The 27,691-nt window shown below is 40.5% G+C and overlaps 4 protein-coding genes across 9 annotated transcripts in view; 1 reads left to right on the top strand and 3 right to left on the bottom strand.

Moving 5' to 3' along the window:
* Positions 1 to 3,390, bottom strand: part of sik2 (salt inducible kinase 2) — a 54,394-nt gene extending 51,004 nt beyond the window's left edge. For all 4 annotated transcript variants that reach the window (XM_022753800.1, XM_022753802.1, XM_022753801.1 and 1 more), the window contains exon 1: positions 2,949 to 3,390. In XM_022753800.1, the coding sequence (XP_022609521.1) occupies positions 2,949 to 3,086 (138 nt within the window). In that variant the 5' untranslated portion in view covers positions 3,087 to 3,390. The remainder of the gene's footprint in view (positions 1 to 2,948) is intronic.
* Positions 3,391 to 4,400: 1,010 nt separating this feature from the next.
* Positions 4,401 to 11,597, bottom strand: LOC111228029 (layilin-like). Its single transcript, XM_022753804.1, has 8 exons — positions 11,493 to 11,597; positions 10,927 to 11,173; positions 9,261 to 9,567; positions 8,765 to 8,922; positions 8,204 to 8,248; positions 7,530 to 7,607; positions 7,191 to 7,308; positions 4,401 to 6,857 (listed from the first exon to the last, which is right to left on the bottom strand). Exons 2-8 carry the CDS (start codon positions 10,997 to 10,999, stop codon positions 6,533 to 6,535), a joined length of 1,104 nt encoding a protein of 367 aa, XP_022609525.1. The 5' UTR covers positions 11,000 to 11,173; positions 11,493 to 11,597; the 3' UTR covers positions 4,401 to 6,532.
* A 4,587-nt stretch (positions 11,598 to 16,184) lies between these two features.
* LOC111228037 (zona pellucida-like domain-containing protein 1) lies at positions 16,185 to 20,640 on the top strand. The gene is made up of 10 exons (XM_022753813.1): positions 16,185 to 16,206; positions 17,463 to 17,591; positions 17,838 to 18,064; positions 18,212 to 18,402; positions 18,561 to 18,633; positions 18,720 to 18,817; positions 18,944 to 19,027; positions 19,134 to 19,305; positions 19,852 to 19,951; positions 20,156 to 20,640. The coding sequence occupies exons 1-10, from the start codon at positions 16,185 to 16,187 to the stop codon at positions 20,344 to 20,346; spliced, it is 1,287 nt and encodes a 428-aa protein (XP_022609534.1). The 3' UTR covers positions 20,347 to 20,640.
* Positions 20,641 to 20,869: 229 nt separating this feature from the next.
* Positions 20,870 to 22,571, bottom strand: LOC111228071. Of its 3 annotated transcripts, none has more exons than XM_022753857.1 (4): positions 22,548 to 22,571; positions 22,311 to 22,369; positions 22,131 to 22,224; positions 20,870 to 22,010 (listed from the first exon to the last, which is right to left on the bottom strand). In XM_022753857.1, the coding sequence occupies exons 2-4, from the start codon at positions 22,357 to 22,359 to the stop codon at positions 21,149 to 21,151; spliced, it is 1,005 nt and encodes a 334-aa protein (XP_022609578.1). In that variant the 5' UTR covers positions 22,360 to 22,369; positions 22,548 to 22,571; the 3' UTR covers positions 20,870 to 21,148. The 3 variants fall into 3 exon arrangements, with proteins under 3 accessions (XP_022609578.1, XP_022609577.1, XP_022609579.1); XM_022753856.1 differs by having other exon boundaries at positions 22,483 to 22,566; XM_022753858.1 differs by having other exon boundaries at positions 20,870 to 22,007; positions 22,483 to 22,566.
* Positions 22,572 to 27,691: the final 5,120 nt, after the last annotated feature.

The raw sequence follows: 27,691 nt of genomic DNA, 5'->3' as shown, positions 1-27,691 counted from the left end.
AAAACAAGACACAAGGGGTTGCATTCATTAGTTTGTTGTTTCAGGAACCAGTGAGACTGGAGCTGAATCAATTAGTTGATCTACAGAAAGTGAATCAGTATCTATTTTGATTATCATTTTAAGCCAAAATGGCAAAAAAAAAAAAAGAAGTCTGGTTTCAGCTTCATAAATGTGAATATTTGTTTGTTTTGGACAAAACAAGAAATCTGAATGTCTACTTGGACTTTTTAGAAATTGTGATGGTATATTTCACCAAATGATAAAGCAATAATTCAGAAACTGCAGTAACCAACCATTAGAGTAATTGTAAACTGTACTCCTAGGTGAGATGAAAAAACTGAATCCAGGGAAGCAGGTTTGAGTAGCAGACCCATGATTTTGAAAGATTATCAGAATATCAGATTATTATTGTCAAAACAAAGCACAGCAGCCTATAATACTGTCTCTGACAAAGAATTTTCATCTGGAAACTTATCACATTGACCATCATTTCATCCTCTATCTTGACAATCATCAGATAAACAGCAGAATGTTCTGTAATGTATTTTACCAGAAATGTGCAATTGCATGCATTTGACTGGCTATTGCGGTGCATTGCCAGATAACGTCACTCCGTGTTACAACAAAGGTTGAGCCAGGTGCAACGCTTTCCACTAGATGACCCTGCATTTTTTTGCATAAGCAGTCCTACTGTGTCAATGCAGTGGCATCATTGAAATAAATAAGGAGGGTGCATTCTGAACGCAGGCTTATGTTTGGTTTTAACCTTAGAGTGAAGTCTGATACTCCATCCTCCATAATGACACCCACTTTGGTCCTCTTTAGTCTATTTGTAGTTAGCACTTAAAGATGTGCAGTAATGGGTGTTTTGATATGTTTAACACTTCCCATTATTATCTCCCTACACAGTACCACAGAGCAAGCAGGTATGCAATGTGGCATTAAATCCTATAAAGAAATCCAAATCTTTTAATGGCACTCCAGCTACAAGTCCAGGCCTCTAAGGCATCACATTTAAAATGACTGGTCTAGTAGAGAGGGATTACAAGGTACTTAGCATAAAAAGATCTGAGCTAACTGATTACATTGTCAGCAATACACACACCCACACACAAACAGCATAAGACTCCTTATGAACTCTGTCTGCACAAGGTCATTTGAGGACAATGAGTTAAAGGAGAATTTTAGCCTATACACAAAGTAATAAAAAAAAGTGGGACGATGGTGATGGTGAGGATGGATAAATGTATGGGACCACATGGGAATGGGCCTGCACTATGTGAACCCACAAGCTGCAATATGTACATAATGAGATGAATGGGTCAGTATAACACGCGGGAGCCAAGAGTAGAAAAACTAGGTTATGCACACACAGGTACAGACACACCAGATCTGCTGTTAAATGCATCATTAAACTCTGGTTATCTTCACACACACACACCAGGCTAACATCTCTTTTGCGCTGGCATATTCACAAGGCAGATGGCATCACATAAAGTTGATAGCCCGCCTCTCCAGCTGACCTTGGCTACTCTAACAAACTGCCTGGCTCTGGCCACGGGCCTGGCTGAGCCAAGCAGCTGCAGTGGCTCTCTGTACCGACCAGGGCTGAGTGACCTCTACCAAACCAGTGGCCTCAGAACCACGACCAACATGCATGTTTTCACTCAACCCCAATACCACACCGGCTGAGGGAGAGGTACAGCCACTCGGTGAAATCACCTGGTGTAGTATTTGCCTGGAATGAAAACCTGCATTCATGTAGCTGTTAGTGTTACATGGTTCCAGATTACCTGGCTAGACTAATGCTACGCCACATCACAGGCTTTAATAACTAGATTAACATGATAAGAGTCTTAAGAGCCATTTTCTTGTCTTGTTATTCATTAAACCTACCAGGGGTCTTGCCTGGATGACGTACATTTTTGTTTTTCTCTACAGTATGATTGCTCACGTTCAACGACAAACAGTTGGAGGCTCTGAAGATCAAAGATCAAAGCGTGCAACTGTGTTTTCACAAGTCTCCTGGCCTATTTTTCTATCATCCCCCCTCTGTCTCACAAAACACAGCTTCTTCATACACAGCCAGCGCACTCTGTCATTACAATAGAAAGTCATGGCACTCAGTGGTACTGCTCAAGAAAGGCCTCTGTGCACAGAGCTGACATTAAAACTATGAGTAAATTCAAGACAAATACAAGCCCTGTTCTCTCTGTGCTCATGCTGCATCGCCTGAGAGTGTGCAGTGTTTGTAATATCAGACCCTCTCCAAACTACGTGAAGACCCCAGAGCAGTGCCAGTGGATTGCTGTCTGCATGCATGCGTGCAGAACACTTTGCTTTCCAATTACAGAACTCTAGCTGGCATATCCTGCTCCTCAGAAAGCTCTTGGCTCTGCTGGCACAAGAAACCACTAAATCACATCATTATTTGGATTACATAATGGGACCACCGACCCATGCTGCATGCCCCAGATACAGCAACAGGGAAGTTTACACCAGCAAGACTCTTGAGTTGGTACACTGTCTTACTGTCTGGGTCATTACCAAAAGGAGTGCAGGTGTATGATGCTGGTCTGGCGAAGGAAATAAAGCATGCATGTTTACAGTTTGTGTTTCCCAGCAGCCCTGGTGGTCAGACCTCTTACTGGCAGTGATGTTGGCTGAGGGGGGTGAACGTGCAGTCAGTCAGTCAGTGATATTGCTCCTGTACCTGCACAGGAGCAATGTGTTCAATGGTGTTCAAACACACCAGCTGTTGCTTGCACTGGAGCAGCCAAGCGGCCGGCAGTTACCTGATCCAAGTTTCTATTAGTGCGTGATGTGGACAGCATTTCGGTATCTGCTGTGAATATCAGGGGTGTCAACTGGTGCATAAAAGTTATGTAACTCAGCTGAACAGTAGCCTAAGTTAGCTTTGAGGCTAACTAGTTCACAGACACACTCACCTCGGTCTTGGTAATGCGGTGTCGAGCCAGCTTCACGACCGCGAAATTGCCCTTTCCTAAAGTGCGCTCGATGTCGTAGAAGCCCACTCGGACCGGACCCCGGATCAGCGGTTTCTGGACACTGTCAGCCATGACCATGCTGTTCTAAATTTGACTGTTTGTGGACGAGTAGGAGGTTAGCCAGACGAGCAAGGGACACACGGGGGGCTCACACGGGCTTGCTTGCTTTGCCTGCTTGAGCAGCTACAGATAAAGACGAAAGGAAAACAAACCGCCCGCCGCCGCTGCCGCTGCCGCTGCTGCCGCCGCCGCCGCTCGAAGCGTGTCCATTAAAAATAGACAAAGTTGATTTTTGTGTCGCCCTGTCAGCTTGAACGCCAGTGTGGCGACACTCTCCGTCAGTGCGGCGATACGAAGCAGGCCATTTGCTGAGCCCGGGGGCTGTCACACCACGTTCTCCAATACAATACAGCTATAATATTTCAGCTTGAGGTGCCTCTATCAGCTACAGAGCACACGAGTTGACTTGCAAAGAGGCATCATGTTCTCTGGTTGACGTGTATTGACGTCAAAGCCATAGGGGTATTTGTACAGGGGGCGGGGCCACGGAGCCGCTCCACACTTCACTGCCAATTGGTTGCCAAGACAACCAGACCCACCTCTTACGTCAACCGGTAAAATTGCTATTCTGAAATCTGTTTGCTTGTCTGCCCTCCTTGATTGCACGCATAGGTAACTTTGAAGTCTTGCCCTGCAGGTGTTTAATAAGCTTTTGTGAAGAAGGAAAGGGTTAAATTCTTTCTAAATCTGCCTGAAACTGCAACTCTTACCCGCTTGGAGTAATACTGCAAGTATGAATGGAAAAAATACATTTAAACAAAACAACATGCTTGGATTTTACATAAAAAAGAGAAAAATGATACATTCCTCATCATATCTTCTTTTGATGATATAATCCAGAAATGCATCTGCCATTACATATCCTTAAGTAATATGTTATAACATATACCCTTATATAATGTAACATGCAGGACCTCATGTGAAACCAGACATTTTACCAGCCACAAAGACACTTTGTCTAGCTACATAACAGCACCATCTGTTGGCAGAACTTGAAAATTGAAGCAAGGCTACACATTTCCTTTAGGTTGGGGTTGGATTCCAAGGCTCAGGAGTAGATTCTGGGGAAGTCTGTTTCCCCTGATGATATGCGTTTACCCCTTACCTTAACCGGAACCTAACCTTAACCCCACTGCTAACCAGTTATCTCTGCCTACTCTTCAGCCTTGGCATTTTATGTCTACCATTTGCTTCTCAGTACAGTGGTGTAAATACCTTTAGTAACTGGCATTTCACATTCAAACACATCTAAACTCAGTCCACCAAACACTTACAAAAATACAAATAGACTCACATTATCATTAAATAAAGAATGTAACCACAATATCTTGTAACCAAACTTTATTTGACACCCACAAATCATGTCATGTTTGACATACAGCAAACATTCACACCCAGTGGTTGTTCTCTTAAGCCCCCACAGTGACAGCCTAACAGAGAACAGTGGATTGCTAAGCAGGCAGGCAGAGCAGCGCTCCAAAGGCCTCTGCTGTCACGCATAGACTTCCTGAATGTAAGAGTTCCAGATGTGCTTTTGGCATTTCCTGTCTAACATTCTCCAAGAACACACTCAGCCTCTCCTTACTGGGCTTGCTACATCTTTCCAAGACACAGACCCAACAGCCCACTCAGTACATACTCTGAAATAACCATGATATTTTTACACATTTATAAGACAGGCATATGCTCTTACAAGCAAACACTGATGAATAAATCCATGACATTTCTAAAACTGGTCACTCCTACATAGTGTCTGTATTGTCAGATCAGTGGGAGGGTTGAGTTTCTCACACAGTCAAATGGAGTCGGGAAAGCGCACAGCTTTGAGGTTTACTGGGGTCAGCAGAGTTCTGTCATCAGTGTTTCCGCATGTACTGTCCTGTTCCCTGACATCAGAGTCCAAACAGGAAGCCTTGCAAAGGGCTGACACCGCTCTTCAGGTTTAGAGAAAAGGTCAGAATAGTCCCTGAACAGGCCAACTCCACAGCAGTGGAGACCCAACAGAGTCTTTTTGTCCTTGTGTCTCATAATATCTGGTGACATTATTGGAAAAATCGTTGAGTAGTTTAATTTTGGATTGTTTACAAGATGAGTAACCTTGCATGATTCCACAAACCTTGCTTATTCCCAGGGTTAGATGTGTAATCCACCATGCCAAATATAGCAGCACTGTTACACAGCCGAACTGACCTGGCTCATTACTGCTTATTTGAGTTCATATAATGCCTCTTTGCCTTTAAACTGCTGTTAAATAAATTGTCAGAAATGATGATTAAAACTGGGAATAAGAAAGAACTATTCAATTCAACTGGAATAAAAAAAATGTATTTTCTTTACACAGCCAACAGAAGATTTCTGACTGAATGAGTTTTGTTTGATGAATTTTTAATAATAAAATATATTAAATAAACTTGAAATATATTAGAATTTTCAGTCTGTCCACCAGTTTGGTCCAGAATAAAATATCTCAACAACTACTAGATTGATTGCCATGAAAACTTGTACAGATATCAAAGGTCCCAAGAGGATGAATCCTAATGATGTTGGTATTCCTCTCACTTTTCCTCGATTGCCTCCAACAGGTCAAAATTTTCACTTATCCTGTGAGATATCTCATAGTGTCTAGACAATGTATTTCCGTGACAAAGCACCACCATCAGTGTCTCAAAAACTATTGGATGATCTGCCACAAAATTTGGTACACATATTCAGGTCCGCCTCAGGATAATTACCACTAACCTAATTTCTATTTAATGTTTTGGTTAAGCCAATACCTACAAAACTAATGGAATTTCCATTAGCCCCAGCTGGACTTAGTTTTTTAGTGCTAATTAGCAAATGTTAACATGCAGACACACTTAACTAAGTGTTAAGTGGTGAAACTGACAAACATTATGCCAGTTAAATATCAGCAGGTTGTCTTTGGCCTTCATGAGCATGTTGACACATTTAGCTCAAAGCGCCTCTGTGCCTAGATACAGCCTCACAAAGCTGCTAGCACAACTGTAGACTTGTCTTCTTTAATAAGAAAATCTATTAAAAAGATTTGAAATATATTACTATTTTCACATAACCAATGTATTACTCTTCAATCCAAAGCCATGATCAGATTCGCAATTTGTATGGTAATTTGAGAAATCTCTGATGGTGGTATTCTGGGAAGTTGGAGGCCTAAACCTAGAGTCTCAGTTGACTTTGGGAAACCCTGCATTAAGCATTAATCTGAATAGCAGCTTTGAATGCTGGGTGCTCATGGGGCAGCTCTGGAGATACACACAGGAGACAGATCTATGTTCAAATAACCAGGCCACCTGTTTAGTAATCCTGCACCACACAAGTAACCAATAGGGTGCAAAAGAAGAGAGGGATTGAGAACATTGTGTTCCTCTGTCCAGCTGGGTCATATTCTTTTGCTGCTATGAGGTTGATGGACACTTGCAGAGACCAGATAGGCATCAACAGTGTTATCCATAGATCTCGTTTTCCACCCAACCAGTCTGACTGCTGCAGTGCCGGCTTTGAGCTCTGCAGGTCTCATAGATGTCATTGGTCACAAAACCACTCTCCCTGTCCGTGCATGACACATTCTCATAGTCACCATGGGAGTCCTGAGAGGACGTGCTGGAGTACTTTGCCATGATATCTACTGGCATGCTGCTCTCCAGAGCAGTGTGAGGCAGTTTGGTAATGTCACTAAAGGCATAAGGTCCTTGTACGGAGCAAGGTGAAGCTGTTGTTGACAGCCATGGTTTTGATCTGCAGGGATAGCTTTCTGCTTCTGTCTTCCTCCTGAATGTGAAAGAAACAACATTAAAGAGCAAGGTGGGATCATTACAACATGGTTTAAGAGACATACTGTTATATACAGTACATCCTTAGGAATGTGTGTTCACATTGGCCAACACTAGAAAAATAATTGGAGAATTGCATCAATTTGCCATATTGATAAATTAACAAGTGCATTATACAAAGAAATATTTACTTCATCTGCAAACAGGACATTATTTTTTTCTAAAATGCTTCTTAGTATGCCATTTCATTCATTTGCATGTAGAAAGACTATGTTTTATATTTGAAGTACAACAGGTGAGCACATAACATGTAACACCTTTTGGCTTTTACCTTTTAACATGATGTTTGTAGCAGAAGAAGCCAGCAGCCGCAAACAGCAGCAGCAGGAGAGCAGGAATAGTTGCATAAAGGATGTAGGACACATACAGGGTGTTGTCTGAGAGAGATACTGAAAAGGAAAGCAAATTACTTGGCGTAATTTCTTTTTTACATGACCTTTATCCTTGTTTTAGTATTTATCTTTATTTTATCCTATTGAATGTTTAAGGTACATCATGGTTCTCTTATCACTTGAAACACTGATTTTAGTAGTTTCCCTGAAACCATATAGGGCATTAACCCTAAGTATCAAAATTAAAATATGAGGTTTTTTTTTAATTATTTTCTTACCTGATGATTCAGGTAGTACTATTTTAATCCTCTCATCACTTTCTGTTGTTGAGAATAGGTTTGGCCTCAGAGATGGAACTGGAGCAATCAGAAAACAGTTGAATATGACAAGATAAAATATGTCAAATGACATTCCTCATCTAACCATTGCAGATATGAACTGATTTCTAACTAAAGAAACAAAAAACAAAACACATGAGAGTATGATTTCAAATGTTTAAAGTATTGTGTATAATAAATTCCATGCATTATGCCTAATTGTTTAAATTGCCAAGTTTAAACGTTCTTGTCGTTAGATGATGGGATCTCTTACCTACAGTGGCCTATTTCTGATTCACCTTTGTAAAACTGAAGATTTTAACTATTTTTTTCTTGAATAACATCGATACTTAATTAAGTGTAAATACATCATACATGTTCTGTGGGCTACTACATGTGACCTGATTATACAAAATATATATTTTTTTCCCACTAGAACTTCATTTACACAAAAGGAAAGTGACTTAGTTGACCACTGAAGGTGATTTAAAAAAAAAAAGTAGTCGTATGGTGGTTTAGCCTGACTTTGCTTGATCTAAGTATAAACACAGCTGCTGTCGCTTGTTATCTATATCTCACAGAAACTTCATGCATACATGAACAGCATGTGTGGGGTAATGAAGTGCATGTTGTACCTGCATGTGCAGTGTTCCCTTCATCAGTAAATACTGGCACTTTTTCTGTGAAAGACAGAGGAAGGAAGTTTAAATCATTCAGCAAGATTTAAAAAAAAAAAATTTTATGTTTCACTCAATTAATAAAAAAGATTAAATACTTAAAGGAATGCTTAAAAACCATTTAACATTCGAAATAAAAAGAAAATAAAAGATACACAACAGGATGAACTAATGGAAAATGCTGTAAAATTAATCAGTTGAACAAAATGAGCCCCCCTGAAATAAAATATAATAGGTTCATTCTAAATTGTTTATTTAAGGTATCAGGTATAACTTAAACACAGGCAGATATATCTTTTTGGATTGCCAGAGAGCAGAGTTTTACAGTAATCCAGGCAACCAGCATTAAAACGGCACATTACTTGTTTAGTGTCAGCTGTTAACAGTCATCACCACAATTTAATAGTGGTCAGACTCAGATTTTGTGGATTCAAGAACCAAATGAAACCAAGAGCCAAATAATTCCCAGTACTGTACAGCCAGGCACAACAGCCCAGTGTCTGTGATCCACTGGCTCACCTTCTGGGTATTTGCAGACAAAGTTGTTCTTGGAGTTGCAGTTGTTGTCATTCCACTGGAACAGGAAATGACCTTCTTCGTCAGGTGGCGCAGACGGCTGGTGGTACAGAACCACACACATTTCATCACCACACGATGGCTCATCCCAGTGCCAGTTCCTGCAGCAAATAAGATGCACAAGTTTAGACTTTTTTCACATTTCATATCACAAATTGGACAATTTACATTATCATATGAACTGTTTGACTTTATATTTGTATTTCTCATTTCCCAAGTCTTGCAAAAGGACCGTACACATTCCAACACTCCCACACAAGCAGCATTTCATCCAATAATCTTTTCTAAGTCACAACTGACTACGGGGTTTTTCCACTGACATTTCCTTTTTTTTTTTTTTTTTACTGTGCTGTGTCCTTCATACCATTTTCACTGATATAGCCAAAACATTCATATGTAAAGAGTAAAATGTAAAAAAACAAAAGAAAAAGATTTAGACCTGAACTTGGCCTTGCTTCCATCCAGCCAATAGTACTGCGAGGGGCAACCTTGGCTTTTGGTCCCTGCCCTGTTGTGCTGTGGGTTACGGCGAAGCCCGATCCAGAAGTCTCCATCTCCAGCCTGCAGCTGTTGTATGAACCTCTCAATCAGTCGCTGCTCACTTTCTGTTTCAATGCTGAGCAGCTCGCCTCCATCCAACCTACAGGCCTGCCTGGCATCCTCAAAGGTCAGCCTTCGCCTGCTGTCCTGGATGTAGGACACCTTGTAGCATGGCCGCTCTGTCCCACGCCGGCAGATCCTTTGGCCTGGACACCACAGTCAGCATCAGGGAGATAACAAGATGATGAGTGCAGGGTTTTTGGTTTCTGAGGGTTCCTGTGGCGCCCATGTGGCAAGAAGATTATAAACAACTTACAGTATCATGGACAAATTAGGAACCAGAATTTTTGGGTTGCATTGCTTTGCCAAAGGTTTCCCACATTTTCCTGCAACGTGGGTAGAGTAAACCATATAGTAGTGAAATTGTGGCGTAAACACAGTTTTTTTAGGGGCTTAAATAAGATTTTTATTTCCTACATTGATCTAGTGCCAGTCAAAATAGTCTTGCTGCTGTGGTGCATTGTGACAGACAGAGTCTGTGAGTCTGAACATGACTGAAATGCAGTGCTTTGCTGAGGTGGCACAATGAGTAAGTTAATTATTGACTGACTATCTTAATTATGGCTTTTTACAGTAAATCAGTCTTGAAAGGCACTGATGGCATATCACATATAGAATATATATATATATATATATATATATATATATATATGTATATAATGTATAGAAAGACAACAGATTGCATCAGTGGTCCCAAAGCTTTTTTGTTTTTTGCGACCCCTTAATATAAAGTCATGTTTATATCTGATCCATATCTAGAAATAGAAAACGTATGAGACTGTGATGCGAGAAAGGAGATTTTGCACAGTTTTGTTTTTTAAATAATTACACAGCTGGAGGAGCCCTTATCAAGATTCATTTCAGGGGCCCGTTTAAGTGTCCCAGTGTGAGAAACCCCTGGGTTAAACACCACTAATATAAAGAACAACTGTGAAATATTTCTTATTTCATTACCAATTTTCCTAGATAATTGTAAAATGGAGCTACTCTAGAGATATGGACCTCTGTTACATAATTGTGTGGTTGATAGTGATCATGCATGCGGTTGTTAGTATTTTCTGTACAGTTGCTTTCATACTAGTCTAATATTAGTAGTATTCTTTCAGGTTGTCATTAAAACAAGTATGTGGCCTCCTGACTTCAAATCAGTGTTGAGATCGGTGACCTGATCACAAACACTCCTCCTGTTGTTGTTCACTTTCCACCACATCACGTGCTGCCGTGCTGAGTTTGACTGCAGTCTGTTTATCATTATAACGCTCTTCTTCGAGACGAGCCTGCTCACAACCTTGTAAACCTCTTAGACCTCAAAGAGAAACAAGAAAATAACAATTCGCAGCACAGCGAATGGACAGTCTACGCTACATGCAAACTTAAAGAAAAAAAAACAAAAAACTCTTGGTAAAAACAAACAAGTCGAAGTCCTACCGTGGAAATGAAATACACAACATGCGTCAACAGAGAGTAAGAAGGGAGTTTTTCGTTCTTCCGAAGTGAGTCCTTACCATTTAATTTAGAAGCGGATCCAGGGTGGAACAGAACGGCGATAACGGTGCCAAACAGCTTCATAAAATCCATCTCTACATGTTCACCCGAGTCTGCGGGACGATTACTATAACAATCAAAAGTGTGAACCTCTTTGTTGGAAGATTTAAAAACCGGAGATAAACACACACTGGGTTACAGATAGAGGCGGCAGAGTCTGTCCAGTCAGAAGTGGGTCGTCTAGTGAAGGCGTGCATATGGCGTCTACTGAGGAAAAAAAAAAAACATGAAGAGTGAGATAGTCCCAAGATTCTTGCTTTGAAAAAGAGACAGTATTGATACTTTCGAGTGCTTCTTGTCCCTCTACATGCAAACCCAAACCACAGAGGTATGAATCTGTGCATTTGTGCAGTCAATGTGCAGCCTGTGCCCCCCCCCCCCTTAATCCCATTTCACATATAGTAATGTCATTAAAATGGAATCAATAGAGTTCTTTGTGAAAAACACCATGCATCATGCTCCCTGTAATAAAATAAAGAATGAGCATCTCTCACTCTTACTCCACTACACACACTCACACACTCACTTTGACTGAGTGCAGCTTGGGGAAAAATAGCTCAGAGGAGAAAATTAAGTGAGAAAGCAGAAGCAAGGTTAACTGCAAGAACTTCAGTGTTCCCCATTAAGCGTACAAGTCAGTTTTTCCTTTTTCTTCGTCTAGTAAACATGCTGAGCTCCCTTTGATGTGATATAGCTGAGCTTATACTGATCACAACTAAAAAAAAAAACTAAACAAAAACATCCAAATCTCCAGTAAAACAAGTGTAGGTATTTGAAAGGAAACTGGCTCAGACCACGCTGTGAAAACACTGTGCAAAGAGAAACACAGAAAGGACAAAAAGTGAGATAGGTGCAGAGTAAGAGATAAAGAGGAAGGGATTGTGTGAGAGAGATTGCCCATGGAGCAGGAAAGCATGGAGGGGAGGAAGGGGAAAGGATTTTTCTTTTTTTTCTTTCTCTGAACCATACTTCCTGTTCATTGCTTTGGGTTGGTTTCCAGAATATGAATGGTTGTGAAAGTCTGGAGCAGTCATATAGGTTACGCAACAACACTAAATCATTTTACACTGCCTGATCCAACCAAAGCATCAGAATGAAACTTTCCCCCGCAGAATACTGGGAGAGCGGCCTGCTTCAGCTGTGGTTGAATGATGGTACTGTTTGTTGTTGTTGTTGTTGTTGTTGTTGTTGTTGTTGTTGTTGTTGTTGTTGTTGTTGTTGTTGTTGCTGTTGCTGTTGCTGTTGTTGCCTTGGAAAAGAATGTCCTCAGCACTCCACTGCTGTTTGCATTCGTGACCCGAATTTGTTCTGGTTAAACAGGCTGAAGCTGTGGAAGTACAACTGCGTTTAAGTTCAACTCCTACCTGTTTCATTTAAATGAGGTTCATTGTAATATTTCTGTGTTATTCATGTGGTAGGTTTATTGGACTTCACTTCAGCTCAAATAGCAAATGGCACAGAATAAGGCAGACAGCTCATATATAATGGGATTTAAATAAAGCTAGATTTGTAAAAAGAAAAAAAAAGTATGTAAAGGTTTTGATGTAAACTATGAAAGTCAATGTGTATGTCTGTCACTGCATTAGGGGGACAGGTCACTTCAAATTAATGCAAAGTTACCTTTATTCTGTTACATACAGAGTACACAAACAGTCGCTGAATGGTTTTATCGGCCTGAGAAATGTTGTTTCCAGATATCAACCCAACTGAACACCCATCCCAGATCGATTATTATTATTGTTGTTTCAGCTTTTCTTTTCTGCTTACACACATTTCTCAGAATTAACCCCAAAGTTCACACATTATGCCACAACCTAACGCCATTAAACTACACACACCTCCCAGTTTAAACCATATAACAACACACGCTCTCAACACAGCACTGAACAATTAACAGTAAAATAAACTTCAACATTTGTATTTTGAAACTTAAAAATTTAGAAAATACAGATGAGAGATTCCGAAAGGAAAAAAAATATTATGTAGTAAAAACTGAAGATTTGTAAGAGCAAAAAACAATTCAACAAAAAATGATGATGGGCTGAATATCTGATGGAGAGATGATGGAAGATTTAAATCTGGAGAGGTTGTTACAAGACATAAAAAAGACAGAGAAGAGGTCAGCTTCAAGCTCACCACAGCCTGCAGTTTATCCTCATCTTGTGTTGTATGATTTTAATAAAAGCCGTCAACAGATGCCCTTGCGAGCAGAGTAATGAACAGCAGCTCCTCTCTGGAGAGCTGAGAGAGGACACACAATCACAGGCTGTGTTTCTGTGTGTAGCTCTGTTGTCTACCACCTGGCTTCAGGCCATCCTTCTGTCTGTCTCCAAGCAGACACACAAGTGTGTTTGTCATGTAGGAGGCTTGTTGTCAGACTGAGCCTCTGGATGCTTGTCATGTGTGACCTGGATGGATTTTTCCTTGTTTTGGTTTTTCAAAGCGTCTAAAATTCATTTGATTACTGGCCGGCGCACGCAAATTTCCATCATGTGATGAAAAGCTGTGACTGTGTGTTACAAACACTGTCCCTACTGAGCTTTTCCCACGTCACCAATATGTTTATTGTAGTGCAAAAGGCTCAAAGATTATTTATGCTAAATAGAAATGTGCCACGGATAATTTCACAGCAGGACTTTAATGCTGGGCTGTATATATAGGAGCTATTGTGTGATAATTCATCCTGTCATGTTGTATAAGCATTGGAAAAACTGTATGAATTGATGTATGAGCAGACTTTTTTGTAATCCTTTTGTAGATAAACATGTCTCCATCAGGATTAGGGCAGACGCACATTTAGATTAACCTGCTAGGTGGCCCAGCAAAAATGAATTACTGGGCTCCCATTGCCCTCTGTTTCTTTTACTCTTTGTGCAATATGTGTAGCTGTTATTTGCCAGAATACTACCTGGACCTAGATTTTCTATTTGGTTGTTTAATTAAACACAAACTAATTTAGAAATATGTGATATGTCAGCACAAAACTGAAAAATAAAGCTTCTAACACTGACCCTCATCCAGCACCTCAAGAGCAGGATCCACCTTTAGGCCATTGTCTTGTTAAGTTAAGTGCAAAATTTCAGTTAATATTCAGTAAACCCAGAGCTTTCAGGGCCCTGGAGCAGTTGCTCATTTTGCCCAGTTGGTAATCCAGCCTTGGGTCAGAGAGTGGCTCGTGGTTCAGGGAGAAACACGGTTTTCTGTTTACTACAGGTGTTGTTGTGTCTTAGTTTACTCCAGATTATTTAGTACATCTTTTGTTTATTGGAATGGATAACGATTGGAGTTTTTCTGAGAACAAAATAAACAATGGCTCTCACTGGACCACTGTGTGTTCATTGGGGAGGAAGTTGTGTCTCTTGGCTTGAACTCTTCAGCACTAGTGACTCATAAGTCCATTAGACCCAGAGAAAAACAAGGCGTTTGTGCTCTGTCTAATTTTGGCCAGCAGATGACACCAAACCACTCATGAAATAAGGCAGAGCAGTGACTCGCTTTTGAAATGAATCAGTTATTGCCCAGTGATGACACTCAACAGTTACTGTACTTATGTACAAGTCTGAGGTAATGGCACATGAGTACTTCCACTTTATGCTACTTTGAGTAGTGTAAAATGAGTAGCAGAATTTTGCTTTTTCTTCTTTCCCATTTATCATCTCACAACACCTTAAGATTTATCTAGTGTCTGTTTGGAGGGGCCCGACCCCTAGGTTGGGACCACTGGACTAAAACATGCAACTATAAATACGAAGCAGCTACAGCAGGTAAAATGATAAAATGCTACTTACACTTCCATGCATCAGTATTAGCAATCCAGTGTTGCCATATGCAATAATATATAGTCATTGGGGACATCGTTCAATGATGTACAGTAACTTTTAGTATACTTCAAATATTTTAAATTCATACTTAGGCTAAGTAAAACTTTGGCTATTTACTTTAAGCCTAAGTTGTATCTAAGTGAAACTTAGGCTGTTTGATTCTTTTAATGAAGGATCTGAATGTTTTTCCCACCACTGAATGACACTTAGGAAGTTAACCTCACCCACAAACATTTCATATGGTTTATAATTTCAAACATAACAGCATTATGTCATAAGAGGAAATGTATTTGGCTAATTTTGCTACACAAGTAAACATTGTAAACTCTTTCTCGTAGGCAGAACAGACAAAAATCTCCTCTGCAACTTTGGAGTGTTGCAGGAAACATATTTATTACTCAGTTTATGTGATATTCACACCCTGAGGGGTCATTAGCTACACTAATGATCTGCTTTGCTGCACATGCCTGCAGAGTACAGTAACATCTCCTCACAAGCTTCCCAGTGTATCCTCTTTCTTCCAATACTAAATCTGTGTTCTCCCCAGGGCCTTGTTTTCATTGTTTTCTAAAGCGATTGTATGTCACTAACCATTGTCATGCATGATGAAAGGAATCAGTAAAGATGTGCTCTAATCATTGCCACAACACATTGTCATTATAATCCTGGCAGTCTGGTCATTCTAACTTTAGACTGTAGCCTCCCTATTAAAAATGGTGACTCTGTGACTCATTTCTTTATCCTGATCTGTGCTATTCTATTAATGATGTAATCATGTACCCATCATGTGCTATTATATTTCTATGTTAGAATTCACATACTGCTGCTATCCTATGACAACCATGGATCTAAAAAAAATTACTTTGTGACAATGCATTTTATTTTATTTTTAAATAAATTATTTAGCTTCTCTGAGGAATATTTTTCCAACCCATAAAAAAACTCTTGATCCTTCAGTTTATATATCAAAATCCCTCAGATTGGAGATACATGGTTTGCATGGGGGAGTGACAATTCTAGGGTCCAAATTTTACATTATGTGTTTACATGATTACTTGATTTAGGGATTATTTGTGGTTTGTTATGACTCCTCAACCTATGGACAGGTGGACATCATGTCCAGACACCCTTACATAATCTGCAATTTTCTCTGACCCTGCAGCCGAAAGGGATTACAGGAAAATGAAATGGAGAATGTGATTAGAGTGCAAAAGAATGGCAAACAAGATGTTTCCAAACAGGTGTCCTGGGAGGTAAAATCCCTGGATGCAGAAGAGAAATGAAGAGGTTGTAAAAGAGTGACGCATCTATGGATAGTGTAACAAATGTCTCCTTTCACCACGGGCATTTTGGCAAAAGCACTGATGCTCCTTTTCATCCTGTATTTCTGAGGAACAATGGGGGCTTCTCAGTTGAACGGTAACAGTTGTGGCCTATAGCTATACTCACCTCCAATGCAGTTCTAAAGAAACAATAGATGAGAGGTTTGGCATGCAAGGGAAATTAACAAAGCTTACTCCTGGTTGGTTGAGTTCTTCATAGCTTATGGCGATCATGATCACCTTTCAAGTCTTCAAGGTGTTTCATTCAAGTCATGACTCCACTATTCAAGGCAATGCATCTCTACACAATAATTTTTACATCTTGGAAAATGTATGTCTCCCTTTTGAGATTTGGTTCTGAATACAAATTCTTAATTGATTTAGAAGTTAATAGAGTATCCCAGGGGGTATTTAATACAGTAAATTCAGAATTAGGATAAAATGCATTTATATTGAATTTAATCATTTCTCTTTTAAGTGATTGTTTTACCAAAAGCATTTAAATTGTGCTAATCAATGACCTGCAGGGTTTTAGTAAAGTTCCCTGAATCTAGTGAGAATATATGAAATGACTTCATGGCCAACTGATGGGTACAAAATACAGTTCTTTCCCTGGTATGTAACCTGTTTATTTAGCAATAAATATGTACATTGAATCAAAGTTTGAAACTCAAACTCATTTGCTTCAGCATAACCAGCCAGCAACTTTAACTTTCACCTCCATTCTTTAATAATCGTTTTTAATGGTGGGAAATGTGAGACAGCAGTTAACCTGATCCGGATCTGTGTCAAAAACCCACTGACATATTAATCTGCCAGGTATAGATCTGACAGTGAACCCTGCCGGGGGCTGCTGCTGCTGTCTAATCAAGAAGTCATGGGAGAAACATGGAGAAGGTGTGTGTAATTTTGTAATTGTGTGTGTGTGTGTATGTGTGTGTGCACATAGGTATCTATAATTAGCTGAGGGGAGGGCTTGAGAGTCCCACCTCTGTGGTATTAGGTGTCTGTCTAACTCTATAAAAATCCCATTGCATGACAAGGTCTGTGACAAACACCTGCTCAGGTACCTGCAAGGTAAGACCCTCCTCAGGTTGTCACATAGGTCTCTGTTTGACATTCACTGATTTTAAATTGCATTTTAGGGATTATGAATTAGTGAAAATAACAACCATTACCAACCAAGATTTGCAGAACAATTTGGCACTGAAAATTACACTTACATAAAAAATTATGTTTGTTTTTTTTGGAATAGTTGCAAGCACTTTTGTGTATCTACTCTGACTCAGCTGTAAATGCTATTTTAGAGTTATTTATTTTTGATTCTGTTATTGTTTCTCTTCACAATTACAGGACTGGTCAGTCTGACAGAGCCGCCTCCAGACAGCATGACTCTTTACCTTTGTCTCCCTCTGTTGGTTGTGCTCCTGCAGCCTGCAGTCTGTCTCTACAACTGCTCCTCTGAGTATGAGAGGACCCCAGGTGGGCATAACTTTAATTTTTACTGGGACAGATCATTTTGTTTTATATAAGCATTCCACACAGATCAGAGCAGATGTCATTTGTGGTGACTTTTTCCCCTGCTCAACGTTATGGATTTTTCTTATCTCATCACAGCAACTGGATAATTATATTAACTTTCCTTATGTTTTCAGTGGGGGAAAAAAATCACAATAATAAAACATATCTTTTAAATCTCCTTGTTTTTTCTGTCTCTCTCTTTTGTAGACAACTCAGACCTGACAGTTGACTGTGGCACCAGTATGATCACTCTGGAGATCAACCTGTGCACGGCTCAGTGGGCAGGTTTCAACACCACAGACCTGGCTCTGAATGGGAAACACAACAATTCGGAGTGCCGGGGCTCTGTCGACACCAGTGTGGACCCTCCCATCATCCGTTACCAGCTTCCTGTTAACCACAGTCTGGATAACCCCTGTCGCCATTCCCTGCAGGTCAGAAGGTTTCTTGTAGAAGATGCTGAGGATTAGGTAGAAAAATGACACATAAATGAATGTTAGATGGACAATTCTTTATATAGAATTATTTGACACCATGTAAAAAGCCTGTGTAATGATTGTATCTTTTACTGTCTTGTTCAGATTGTGGATGAGACCCCGGATCCCACGGGTCCCTTCAGCAGCTTCCTGAGTATCCAGTCAGTTATCATCACAGGGTACATTGACACACCCAGATCTGACCAGGGGGTGATCAGCTACTCCACAGACCTCTACTATCACTTCTCCTGCCGCTACCCGCTGGAGTACCTGATCAACAACACACAGATTGTGGCGTGAGTACTAGGAATTCTTACTTTGTGTGATTTTTCAGGCAAACTGTTAATTGATCTCTTTGGGATTTAACAGAGGCATCACATGACGCTGACATGAACATACAGCAAATCTGAACGTTTCTTTTTCTCTTTTTTGCATCTTTTCCATGATTTTTTAGCTCCTCAGTCTCAGTGGCGACCAGCGATAATAATGGAACCTTTATTGATACATTAAAAATGGCTGTTTTTAATGTAAGTACAATCTGGCATTCAGATTTTAAATACACTTCAGAGCGATTCCTCTTGATTTATTTTTACTCCACGGCTCATTTCTCCAGGATTCTGATTATGGCTATCCATTAGTGGTACCTTCAACAGGACTTGAGCTACGAACCAGGATCTATGTGGAGGTTAAGGCTGTTAACCTCACAGGAAAGTAAGTAAAGGCCATTTGGCTGCTCATAGTAAATTTGTGTATCAGAAAACAAATATTGAGGTAAAAGTGAGCACAGTGTATTCTTTTGGCAAACAGTAACTTATTGGCCCATTGTCCTATTTTCAGTTTCCATGTACTGCTGGATCACTGCTTTAGTACTCCCACTCCTTACAACATGTCGCACAGTGAGCAGCACAACTTCTTCACCGGGTATGGAAGCACACACCATTAGTATGGCTTCATACATGTGGGAAAAAAATAGGACTTTCACACATATTTTAAAAATATGTACTAAAAATACCTTGATGTCCACTAGGTGTTCAGTGGAACAAAGGACGTCTGTGATAAGCAATGGCCTCTCCAAGGTTGCCCGGTTCAACTTTGAGGCCTTCCGCTTTGTTCAGCACCGTGACCAGCCAAAGTCCAGCATCTACCTGCACTGCATACTGAGACTCTGTGAGCCCAGCAAATGTCAAGAGCTGTTGTCTGTAAGTTGAAAAGTCAAAAACAAATTACTTTGCTTTAAAGGCATCAGAGAACGTAATGAAAACACAGTTTGGTAAAGCAACTTTCAAAGGTTCCCCCAAGCTTCGAATGATACAATATACCACCATACTATAACTTACCTGTTTTCTGCATCTGAGGAATCAATATAGATAAAGAAAAAAAAATCTGCTCTCAGTGTTGAGCAGGCAATAAAACACACTGGTGGAGTAACAGAAATTTTGTGGGCATTTCATGCGCATTTTAGATAAGTGGTAGTGGGGGAATGACAGGAAATCTAGGGGGAGAGATGGTCATTGACTGCAAGAAAGGTCTTTCGGACAGATTCAATGCACAGATGTTGCGCTTCATAGTTAGCACCTTAAACCCTCAAGACACCACGGCACGTTCTGATATTTAGTTTTATCACAAAATAAAACAAATAAATTACAGGTTATTTCATAAGCTTATAATGTATATTGAAAAGCCATAGCGTTACATTATGTGACATAACTCAGACTGAACCTGACTGGATATTTGTTGTTTTTCAGGGCTGTAATACCAGAAGAAAAAGATCTCTGACTCCCTTTGGAGAAGAAAGCAGAGAATCAGCCACTGTTTCAGTCGGTCCTCTTTACACTGCTCGACAAGGTTTGACCTGTTTGCAAAATTTGTACTTTTAAAAGTCTTCCTGTGATTACCAAACAACATCACCAGATAAACTTTTTCAGTGACTCTCTTCTCTTCCCTCACTACAGACAGGCCCTATGCAGCCGCCTACAGTGAGTATACTTTAATCACATCATAAATCCAGAAATATATCCTAATATGGGAAGATCTGGTCAACCCCGAAAGTAATCTCAATTAATCTCCCCCTGTGTGCATCAGGTAATGACATGCCATCAGGGAAGGATGATGTGAATGTGACGGGCCTGGTGGTGGGGGTGGTGTTTGGCTCGGCTGCTGCTGCCTTGCTGGTTCTGGGTGGCTGGTTCGTCCTGAAGAAATTTTATTGGATGGGAGGATTACCTCATGCCTTTGACTGAGAGATCCACTGGCAACCTGTCTTTGCCTTGTCACCTGAAACCTCATAATATCCTCATAAAATCAGATAATGTTGTGATTTTTCAGTAATAACCAAATGTTCTTGTCAGGTGACCATGGAAACCAAGCAAATAACCTTTTCTGTCTATATTTACTGCAGCTGCATTCAATAGCCATTTACTGGTAATGGAGGAACAGCCAGGCTTGAACAATGTGTGATAAACAAACATTAACTAAAGAAGCAATTATGAACAGAGCAATTTTAATATTTTATAATATTATATAATATTTTATTAAGTATAACTTTGCTTTGATAATGCCTGAGAGTCTACCTGTTCAACATTTCTACAATTTTATAGGTGTCTTTGGGGGCCTTGTACAGAATCTCAATTGCATTGCTTAAAACATACTTTTGAGCAAACATGAATATGGAATTTTTTTTTTTGTACAGATTGAAAATAAAGTTTAAAATCAGGTTGTTGTTGAACTTTGTGACTGATCACATAATCAAAAAATAGCAATAGGTGATTTGTATCATCAGTAACTTTACTCTCCACAGGCAGCATTTTTTTTACATGGTACAGTAAACATATACTGACAATTACACACTCATTCACATACAGAATGAAACTAACACACCAATCAAAACAAATCCATACATTCATAAATACAGGCTACTTACTTGGCTGCTACAGTGGCAAACAAAAAACAAAAAAACAAAAACAAATTCATGAACAAGAATCACTTTGATGCGACCGTAATGGCAGTGAATTCATCTTTTTAAAAAATGTACAGGTGTCTCTGTCACTGCACTAAGTGCAGAATGTCCTGGATCAGAGCAGAGAGTTTAACTGAGAAGTCCTCCTGTAGAGCAGCACCAGGCTGTATGGGTGAGGAGAAAGAAGAGGGAGACAGGCTGGAGGCTCTCTGGATCTCCAGCTCCCCTTCCAGCTCCTGAAACACCTTTTCCATCCGGGCCTGAAACACTTGGCTCTGCAGGGCTGCATTTTGGCAGAACCGCTCCATACTAGCTGTGACTTCAGCCTTAGTAGGCTGCGCATTTTCTAGCAGAGCAGCAAGCTCTGCTTTGAGAGCCTCCACCCTGTTCTGTATCTCCACCCTCAGTGAACTCACTTCCTGTCCCAACCTGGAGCTCGTTACCTGCCAGAGCTCTGACTTGTCTGCCTCTTCCTCACTAGCACTGATCCCTCTCAGATGTTCGATCTCCCCGACAGTTTTAGTTTGGAAGTCGCTGATGATGTCAGCCATCTTAGAGCTGCTGTGCTCCAGGGTTTGTGTCATCCAGTGGAAGGCTTCCTGGTTGAGAGTCGGACTGGCCTCTGTCTGGGCCTCTGCTGTCTCCAGGCCCTGAAGATAGAGTCTCAGCTGGCCACACAGATCTTGGGTGTCGCTGCTGAGAGAGCTCTGGAGCTGCTGGGTGAGGGGAGCCAGGCGCTCCCTCATACTGGCCAGGGTGGAGCTGAGGTGGGCTGGAGATGGGGATAACTTCTCCTGCAGCTCGGCCAGCTCTTGGCGCAGACGGATACGCAGACGCTCTGACTCCATGTTGAGTTTGCGCTGCATCTCCCGTACCACGGGGTTATTGTTGTCATCATCTTCTTGGTTGTAAAGGCTACTGCTGTCTATGTGACTCTTGTAGATCCTACTTGTAAAGACAGACAGAAGCACCCCTTTATAAAGACAATTCAAACATTCACCTTTACTTGTGTGTGTGGATGCAAATTTATTTCAGGTATTCAACTGGTCCTTCATTTGGTCAACTCACTCCACATCCTTTGTGAGGTTTATCTTGTCATGAGCCTGGTTGGCCTTTGAATCAGTCCAGGTTGCGTCCCTGGTGTTACGATGAAGTGGGTATGCTACAGACAAAGAAATCAGATGTGAATGAAAAAAAATCCCTTCAACAATAAAGGATATTAAATGACATTTGAGGACAAATATATACCTGAAGTTGTCAAGAAGGACAGGGCGAAGAGCAGGACTTTTAGATGCATGTTTATCTTTCTGTGGAGGGAGAGGTGAGAGAAATACATAAGAATTTCCTACTAGAATGAAAAAAATAGTAGTAAAGTACTGAACATGTCTTTATATAATTATATAAAACTCCTTTTACATACATTCCCTTCTCAGTCTAACGCAGCGAACAAGAAAATCAATATGTGAAAGAGTTCCTGGCCTTTACCTGACGATCAGGGATCTACAGAGCGACTACTCCCCTCATCTGACTTATAAAGGTCCCTGTTATCAGAGCGGCTGCTCAAACTCTGCCTGTGTCAACAGTCAACACGTGGAGGGTCACACTGATGACAGAGCACAACATGCATATACACAGGGAACTACACACACACAAACACACGTGCACACACACACACACACACACACACACACACACACACACACACACAGACAGACAGACAGACAGACACACACGCACGCACACACACAAACACACACAAAGAGTGAGGCCATGCCACTGTTGAACATTCATAAAACTTAAGAGCATTTTTGCAGTATTGATTTAAGGTTATGTCAATAAGGATGCACCACATTTTGAGATTAAGTCTCAAAGAGAGAAAGTACCATGATAACTAGTGCGATAGAACAGGAGTATATAGAATAAGAGTTAGAGTAATACAGTAAACATAGATTACTGTTTTAATAATGACATAGAAAGATTTCAGCCAAGCCAACAACGTATTTGCACTCTGCACTAAAAAAGGGAAAATGAGGTAGAAGTTTATTGGAGCGACCCAAAAAGGTTCAACAAGTTCAACTTTGTATGTCCACAGTCAGCTAAAAAGTTTGGCTGCATTTCAGGCTTTTTACATCAAAGCCCCATTTTGCCAGGAACTTGAATTATATGAATATTTACAGTGGGGTCCCTTGTTTGATCTACAGTGCCTGTTGTGGCTTTTCACGCATTCTGCAAAATTTGAAGTGAATATAAAAAGAAAAAAATGTTTTGTATGTTTTAAATTGTGTAAGAATTCAGTTTATCCAGGTTGGGACCTCATGCAGCCTTGATTATCATGGCTTGTTTTGGATGCCTGACAATCAACAGTTTACACATCAGTGTTTGTGCTGCTAGTCTGGACAGAGTAGCTCAAAACAGCCCGGGTAAACATTGCTGATTGTGCCAAGCTGTGTTTTTCACTTTTGCAAAACAAGGAATAACAATCTACAGGACACCTTTAAGTGCATTATTGCAAATGCATGCTTATGTAGCTACAATGTGAGGTGCTCATTCCATAAATGGCTTCATATTTCCGATGATCTCTTGTTTATTATCTAATTATGTTGTTTTGTATTTGTAAAAGTAATGTGGAGGGTTTTTCCCCCAGTGACATGGATATGTAGGTGAAAGTTAATCCTGTTCAGTTAGATAAGTTGCAAGTCGTCACTGGGGGATCATAGTCCATGGCTTCCGTGATGAAATATGTGGGTTATTCCAGTTATCCAAAGTCCAGCATTAATTTCAATACAATAACAGTATAGAGCCAGTAAGGCATTGGTTACTGTACATCGAAAAAGCATGGTTGACTGCTTTCTGCACTGACGGGTTGATTGTTGAACAGTTTGCATACATTAACATACCGTGTGTGCTCACCGAAAGCTTTGTTACACACATAGCTGTAGAAAATTTTACTATCACTCTTGTGACACGACAGGCCAGTACACTTTATATCATAGTAAGCTGGAGCTAGGTCTCCTGTTTTATTTGATTGTGGAGCAAAGGGCGTCGCAGAGTATCTTATAATAATCTTATCTTGGTTATTGTGCACAGATGTGCAGAGCATCAGAGGAACTGTAGCATCTGCAGATCAAAGGTTTATGAAAAGTGAAATGCATGTATTGAACGTGTTATTTTTTTTTCAAAATAAAGTAACATACAACATTTGTGCCCGATGCAGGTTACTTAAAAAAGTCCATACAAAAAGCATCTTTGTGGGCCATAGCAGCTTATAGATAAAACTGATGCACATAACCAGTTGTGGACCACACAGACCCTTGACCCTAGTCTTATTTTGTCCTCCACCACATTGCAAGCCAGTATTAGCAAGTAAACACAAATGAGTAATCTTCAGTATGTGTTTAATTGGGTCATTTACAAGTGAAGTTGAAAGTTGCAGGTATAGCTCGCACAAACCCAGGTACTATATCTGAGCAGCTGCTGTGATGCACATAGTGATATGGACTCACATAAAGCAAAGCTGTGTTGATGTACATTGGGAGCCAAATCATTAATCAGTTTCATGGTAGGATTGAGAAGAACAAATGCAGTAATGTGATTGTCTCTGTTTTCCCTGCTGCTTTCCTCCAACAACCAGTCCCAGTCCCTGTCACTGTCACCTTACCTCACGGGCCTCATTAATCATTCAGAAAGTCACTGAAAGTTATGCAGACTTACTAGCCTTCCACTTACCTTGCAGCTACCAACAGGCAGATCAGGTTATGTGTGCAGAAGTACAGCAGTCAGGAGGAGTTTATCAGGATAGTTGGTTAGCTACAGCATCTCTATAACTACTTTCTTGGCTATGGCCAAAACAAGACAGACAACCAAGAGGCTATTTACAGATCCTGGATGAAGAATTACAAATTTCTCCCTGAGCCTGGAATAGAGCTGGGTTTCTGGTTCACCTGCCCAGAACAGGACAAATTAACAATGCCTAGGACGTGTAAATGCAAGAGCTTCAGGTGTTTGTGGTGGCTGTTTGCTTCTGTGCTGCTAACTCCAGCACATGGAAACAACTTCAGTCATCATAACCAGGAGAGGCTGCCCTGCCAGCCAGGTAGGCCGTCCTGACTGCATACTGTAGTTATTAATACTGTATTTAAAAAAATATATATATCAAGACAAATATGTAACTGATATTTAATCCATACCAAAAGATGTACATTATATTATCTGCTTGGTCTGCATATGTCTGTATACATCTCCCTGTTTTGATTATAGTGTAAGTTTTAAGAGGTGGTAATAAAATTTGTGAGGTTGTTTAGTCCATCAGCTACAGGCTTTTTACTGTATATGTTTTGAGTGAATGATGATGACAAATTTTCACAAACTGTGCGTTTGAGAAAGTGTAAATACCGTCTTTGAGCCCGTTTGTCTCTTTGGGACATTAGAGACACAATGACAGGACTAGACAGGGAGAACGGGAGAAGGTATGTGTCACCATCCCCAGGATGCCTCCCAGTGCTTGGCATAGTGTAAATACACAGAAAGATTATACTGGAAATGAGTGCATAGATAAATTAATACTTATGTAAGAACGTACTATTGTTTCTGTTAGGTTTCTACTGCCCAGTGGGGAGCTTCACTCCAGTCCCCTGTCCTAAGGGAACCTATGGGCCGACTGCTGGTGCTGTGTCCATAGACAGCTGTCTAAAGTGTCCTCCTCACCACTACTGTCCTAGACCAGGTTTGTCTGCCTCCTTGCCGTGCGGTCCTGTGGCTCAGCAGCCTCTCTCTGGCCAAGACAGCTGCATCTGCCCAGGGGAGGGGCAGAGTTTTCAGGTGACAGTGTTTTCACATGATAGTAGAATTAACCCAGTCATTTCTTCAGCATGTACATTCCCTCTGGTGTGTTTATGCGACTGTGTGTAGCTCTCGATTTCATATGAACACCACCTCCTACTCTACCAGTCACCCACTTCCTTCTCTGTCCTTTGAGCTTCTCCTTCATTCTTTAAACTCAAATATGAGCTGTAATATTTCAAGCCAATGATTTTTTTTTTGTGTCACTCTTAAGTCCTGGGATACAGTGAACAAACTAATACAGTCATGAGAGCTTCCTCAATGTCTGTCAGTAACTTTAGACTGAATAATCTGTAGCTTCAAGCTGAAAGAGCTGTAGATCAAGTTCCCTCGCAGCAGGATCTTGTTTCCTAGTCTGCTGCAGCTTGCATGACCGTTGATTCATCCACTCATCAGCTCATAATGAGAAGAATGAGATTTTATCTATCTGACTCTTGCATGGGTGTTGGTGTGAGAAGGAAGGAAGGAAGGAAGGAAGGAAGGAAAGAAAAAAGATGAAGGAATCAATGAAGTAAGGATGGAAGGAAGGAAGGAAAATGATGAAGGAAACAGTGATGTAAGGATGGTAGGAAGAAAGAAAGGAAGGAAGGAATACTTGATGAAGGAACCATTGAAGAAAGAAAGGAATGGAGGAAGGAATGAAGCAAGGAAGTAAAAATAGATGAAGAGGAAAAGACGGAAGGAAAAAAGAATGAAAGAATCAAGTAAGGAAGGAAAAACAGCTGAAGGAAGGAAGAAAGAAAAGGAAATCAGCAAGGGAGGGAAGGAAGGAATGAAGGAAGGAAGGAAAAATAGAAGAAAGAATCAATGAAGAAAGAAAAGCAGGAAGGAAGAAAGGAAGGACTTAAGGTAGGAAGAAAGGGTAGAAAAACAGATGTGGCTTGATAGACTTTGTCAGTGAATGAATGACTAAATTAACATGTTAGGTAACAAACTGACCACAACTTGAACCGTGTGCATCATTACACAACCCAATGTCTGAGTGTCTGAATCCTGCTGCCTCCTCTGCAGACCAGTGACGGGCGGTGCCACTGTACCATCGGATACCTACCTGCCAACAATGGAGATGTGTGTAAACACAAACTGTACGATGTCTGCAGAGATGGAAAAACACGCACACAGTATGGAGACTGTCTGGACAAACAGCAGTGGTCACTTCATTGTAGGCAGCAGGTTAGACTTTGTGCATTCATATCACACACAGATGTACACACCGAAAGTAGGACAAAGGTACTTGGCATATCTTTCACAAATCCACTCGGCAAAGAAACTCACCCTGAGGACCTGTATGAATGATGCTTGAGAGATACAAGTTAAGTTGTAAACTGTGATCTGTTTACAGAAGGCACTGACAAAACATACTCTGCAATCACAGACAAGGCTAATGACAGTAGTTTACAACCTAGATTCCTTTGCCCTTACCCCCCCATGAACCTGACAATAGTTTATCTAGTACGGGGTTTGAATTAGTGCCGCTAAATATTTAACCAAAATCTGCCTTCTGTGACTATCGGTTAGCAAGGCCTTCACTGTTGCCCCCTCGCAGTGTTTATTTTTGTCAGTGTCCACCATAGTAATCTTTGGTACAAATGGCCTTTCACCTAGTTATGCACTTAAGCTGAGTATAAGCGGAGATTACTGCCACCTAAATTTGAAAATAAAGACAGAAAAAATCTTTTCCAGAGAAAAAAATGACTGATATTTACTTGGTTTTGAAAAGGAGTTGACCATAATAAAGACTTTTGCTGATACTTGCTTTGCGTTGGTTATTTTCCTGCAGGTGTGTCTAT

Source organism: Seriola dumerili, unplaced genomic scaffold, assembly GCF_002260705.1.
Source record: "Seriola dumerili isolate Sdu_G_001 unplaced genomic scaffold, Sdu_1.0 BDQW01000199.1, whole genome shotgun sequence".
NCBI lineage: Eukaryota > Metazoa > Chordata > Actinopteri > Carangiformes > Carangidae > Seriola > Seriola dumerili.
This window is presented reverse-complemented; position numbering and strand designations above follow the sequence as displayed.

What these genes read in the sequence shown, in the direction of transcription:
- LOC111228029 (XM_022753804.1), bottom strand. Translation starts at nt 10,999, where the DNA reads ATGGATTTTATGAAGCTGTTTGGCACCGTTATCGCCGTTCTGTTCCAC. An exon ending in TGTCTGCAAATACCCAGAAG is followed by an intron (nt 8,249 to 8,764) that starts GTGAGCCAGTGG and finishes TGTCTTTCACAG; the next exon opens with AAAAAGTGCCAGTATTTACT. An exon ending in TACAAACATCATGTTAAAAG is followed by an intron (nt 6,858 to 7,190) that starts GTAAAAGCCAAA and finishes TTTCACATTCAG; the next exon opens with GAGGAAGACAGAAGCAGAAA.
- LOC111228037 (XM_022753813.1), top strand. Translation starts at nt 16,185, where the DNA reads ATGGGGGCTTCTCAGTTGAACG. An exon ending in TGAGTATGAGAGGACCCCAG is followed by an intron (nt 17,592 to 17,837) that starts GTGGGCATAACT and finishes TCTCTTTTGTAG; the next exon opens with ACAACTCAGACCTGACAGTT. An exon ending in AACAACACACAGATTGTGGC is followed by an intron (nt 18,403 to 18,560) that starts GTGAGTACTAGG and finishes ATGATTTTTTAG; the next exon opens with CTCCTCAGTCTCAGTGGCGA.
- LOC111228071 (XM_022753857.1), bottom strand. Translation starts at nt 22,359, where the DNA reads ATGCATCTAAAAGTCCTGCTCTTCGCCCTGTCCTTCTTGACAACTTCA. An exon ending in GTCCTTCTTGACAACTTCAG is followed by an intron (nt 22,225 to 22,310) that starts GTATATATTTGT and finishes CTTTGTCTGTAG; the next exon opens with CATACCCACTTCATCGTAAC. An exon ending in AACCTCACAAAGGATGTGGA is followed by an intron (nt 22,011 to 22,130) that starts GTGAGTTGACCA and finishes TGTCTTTACAAG; the next exon opens with TAGGATCTACAAGAGTCACA.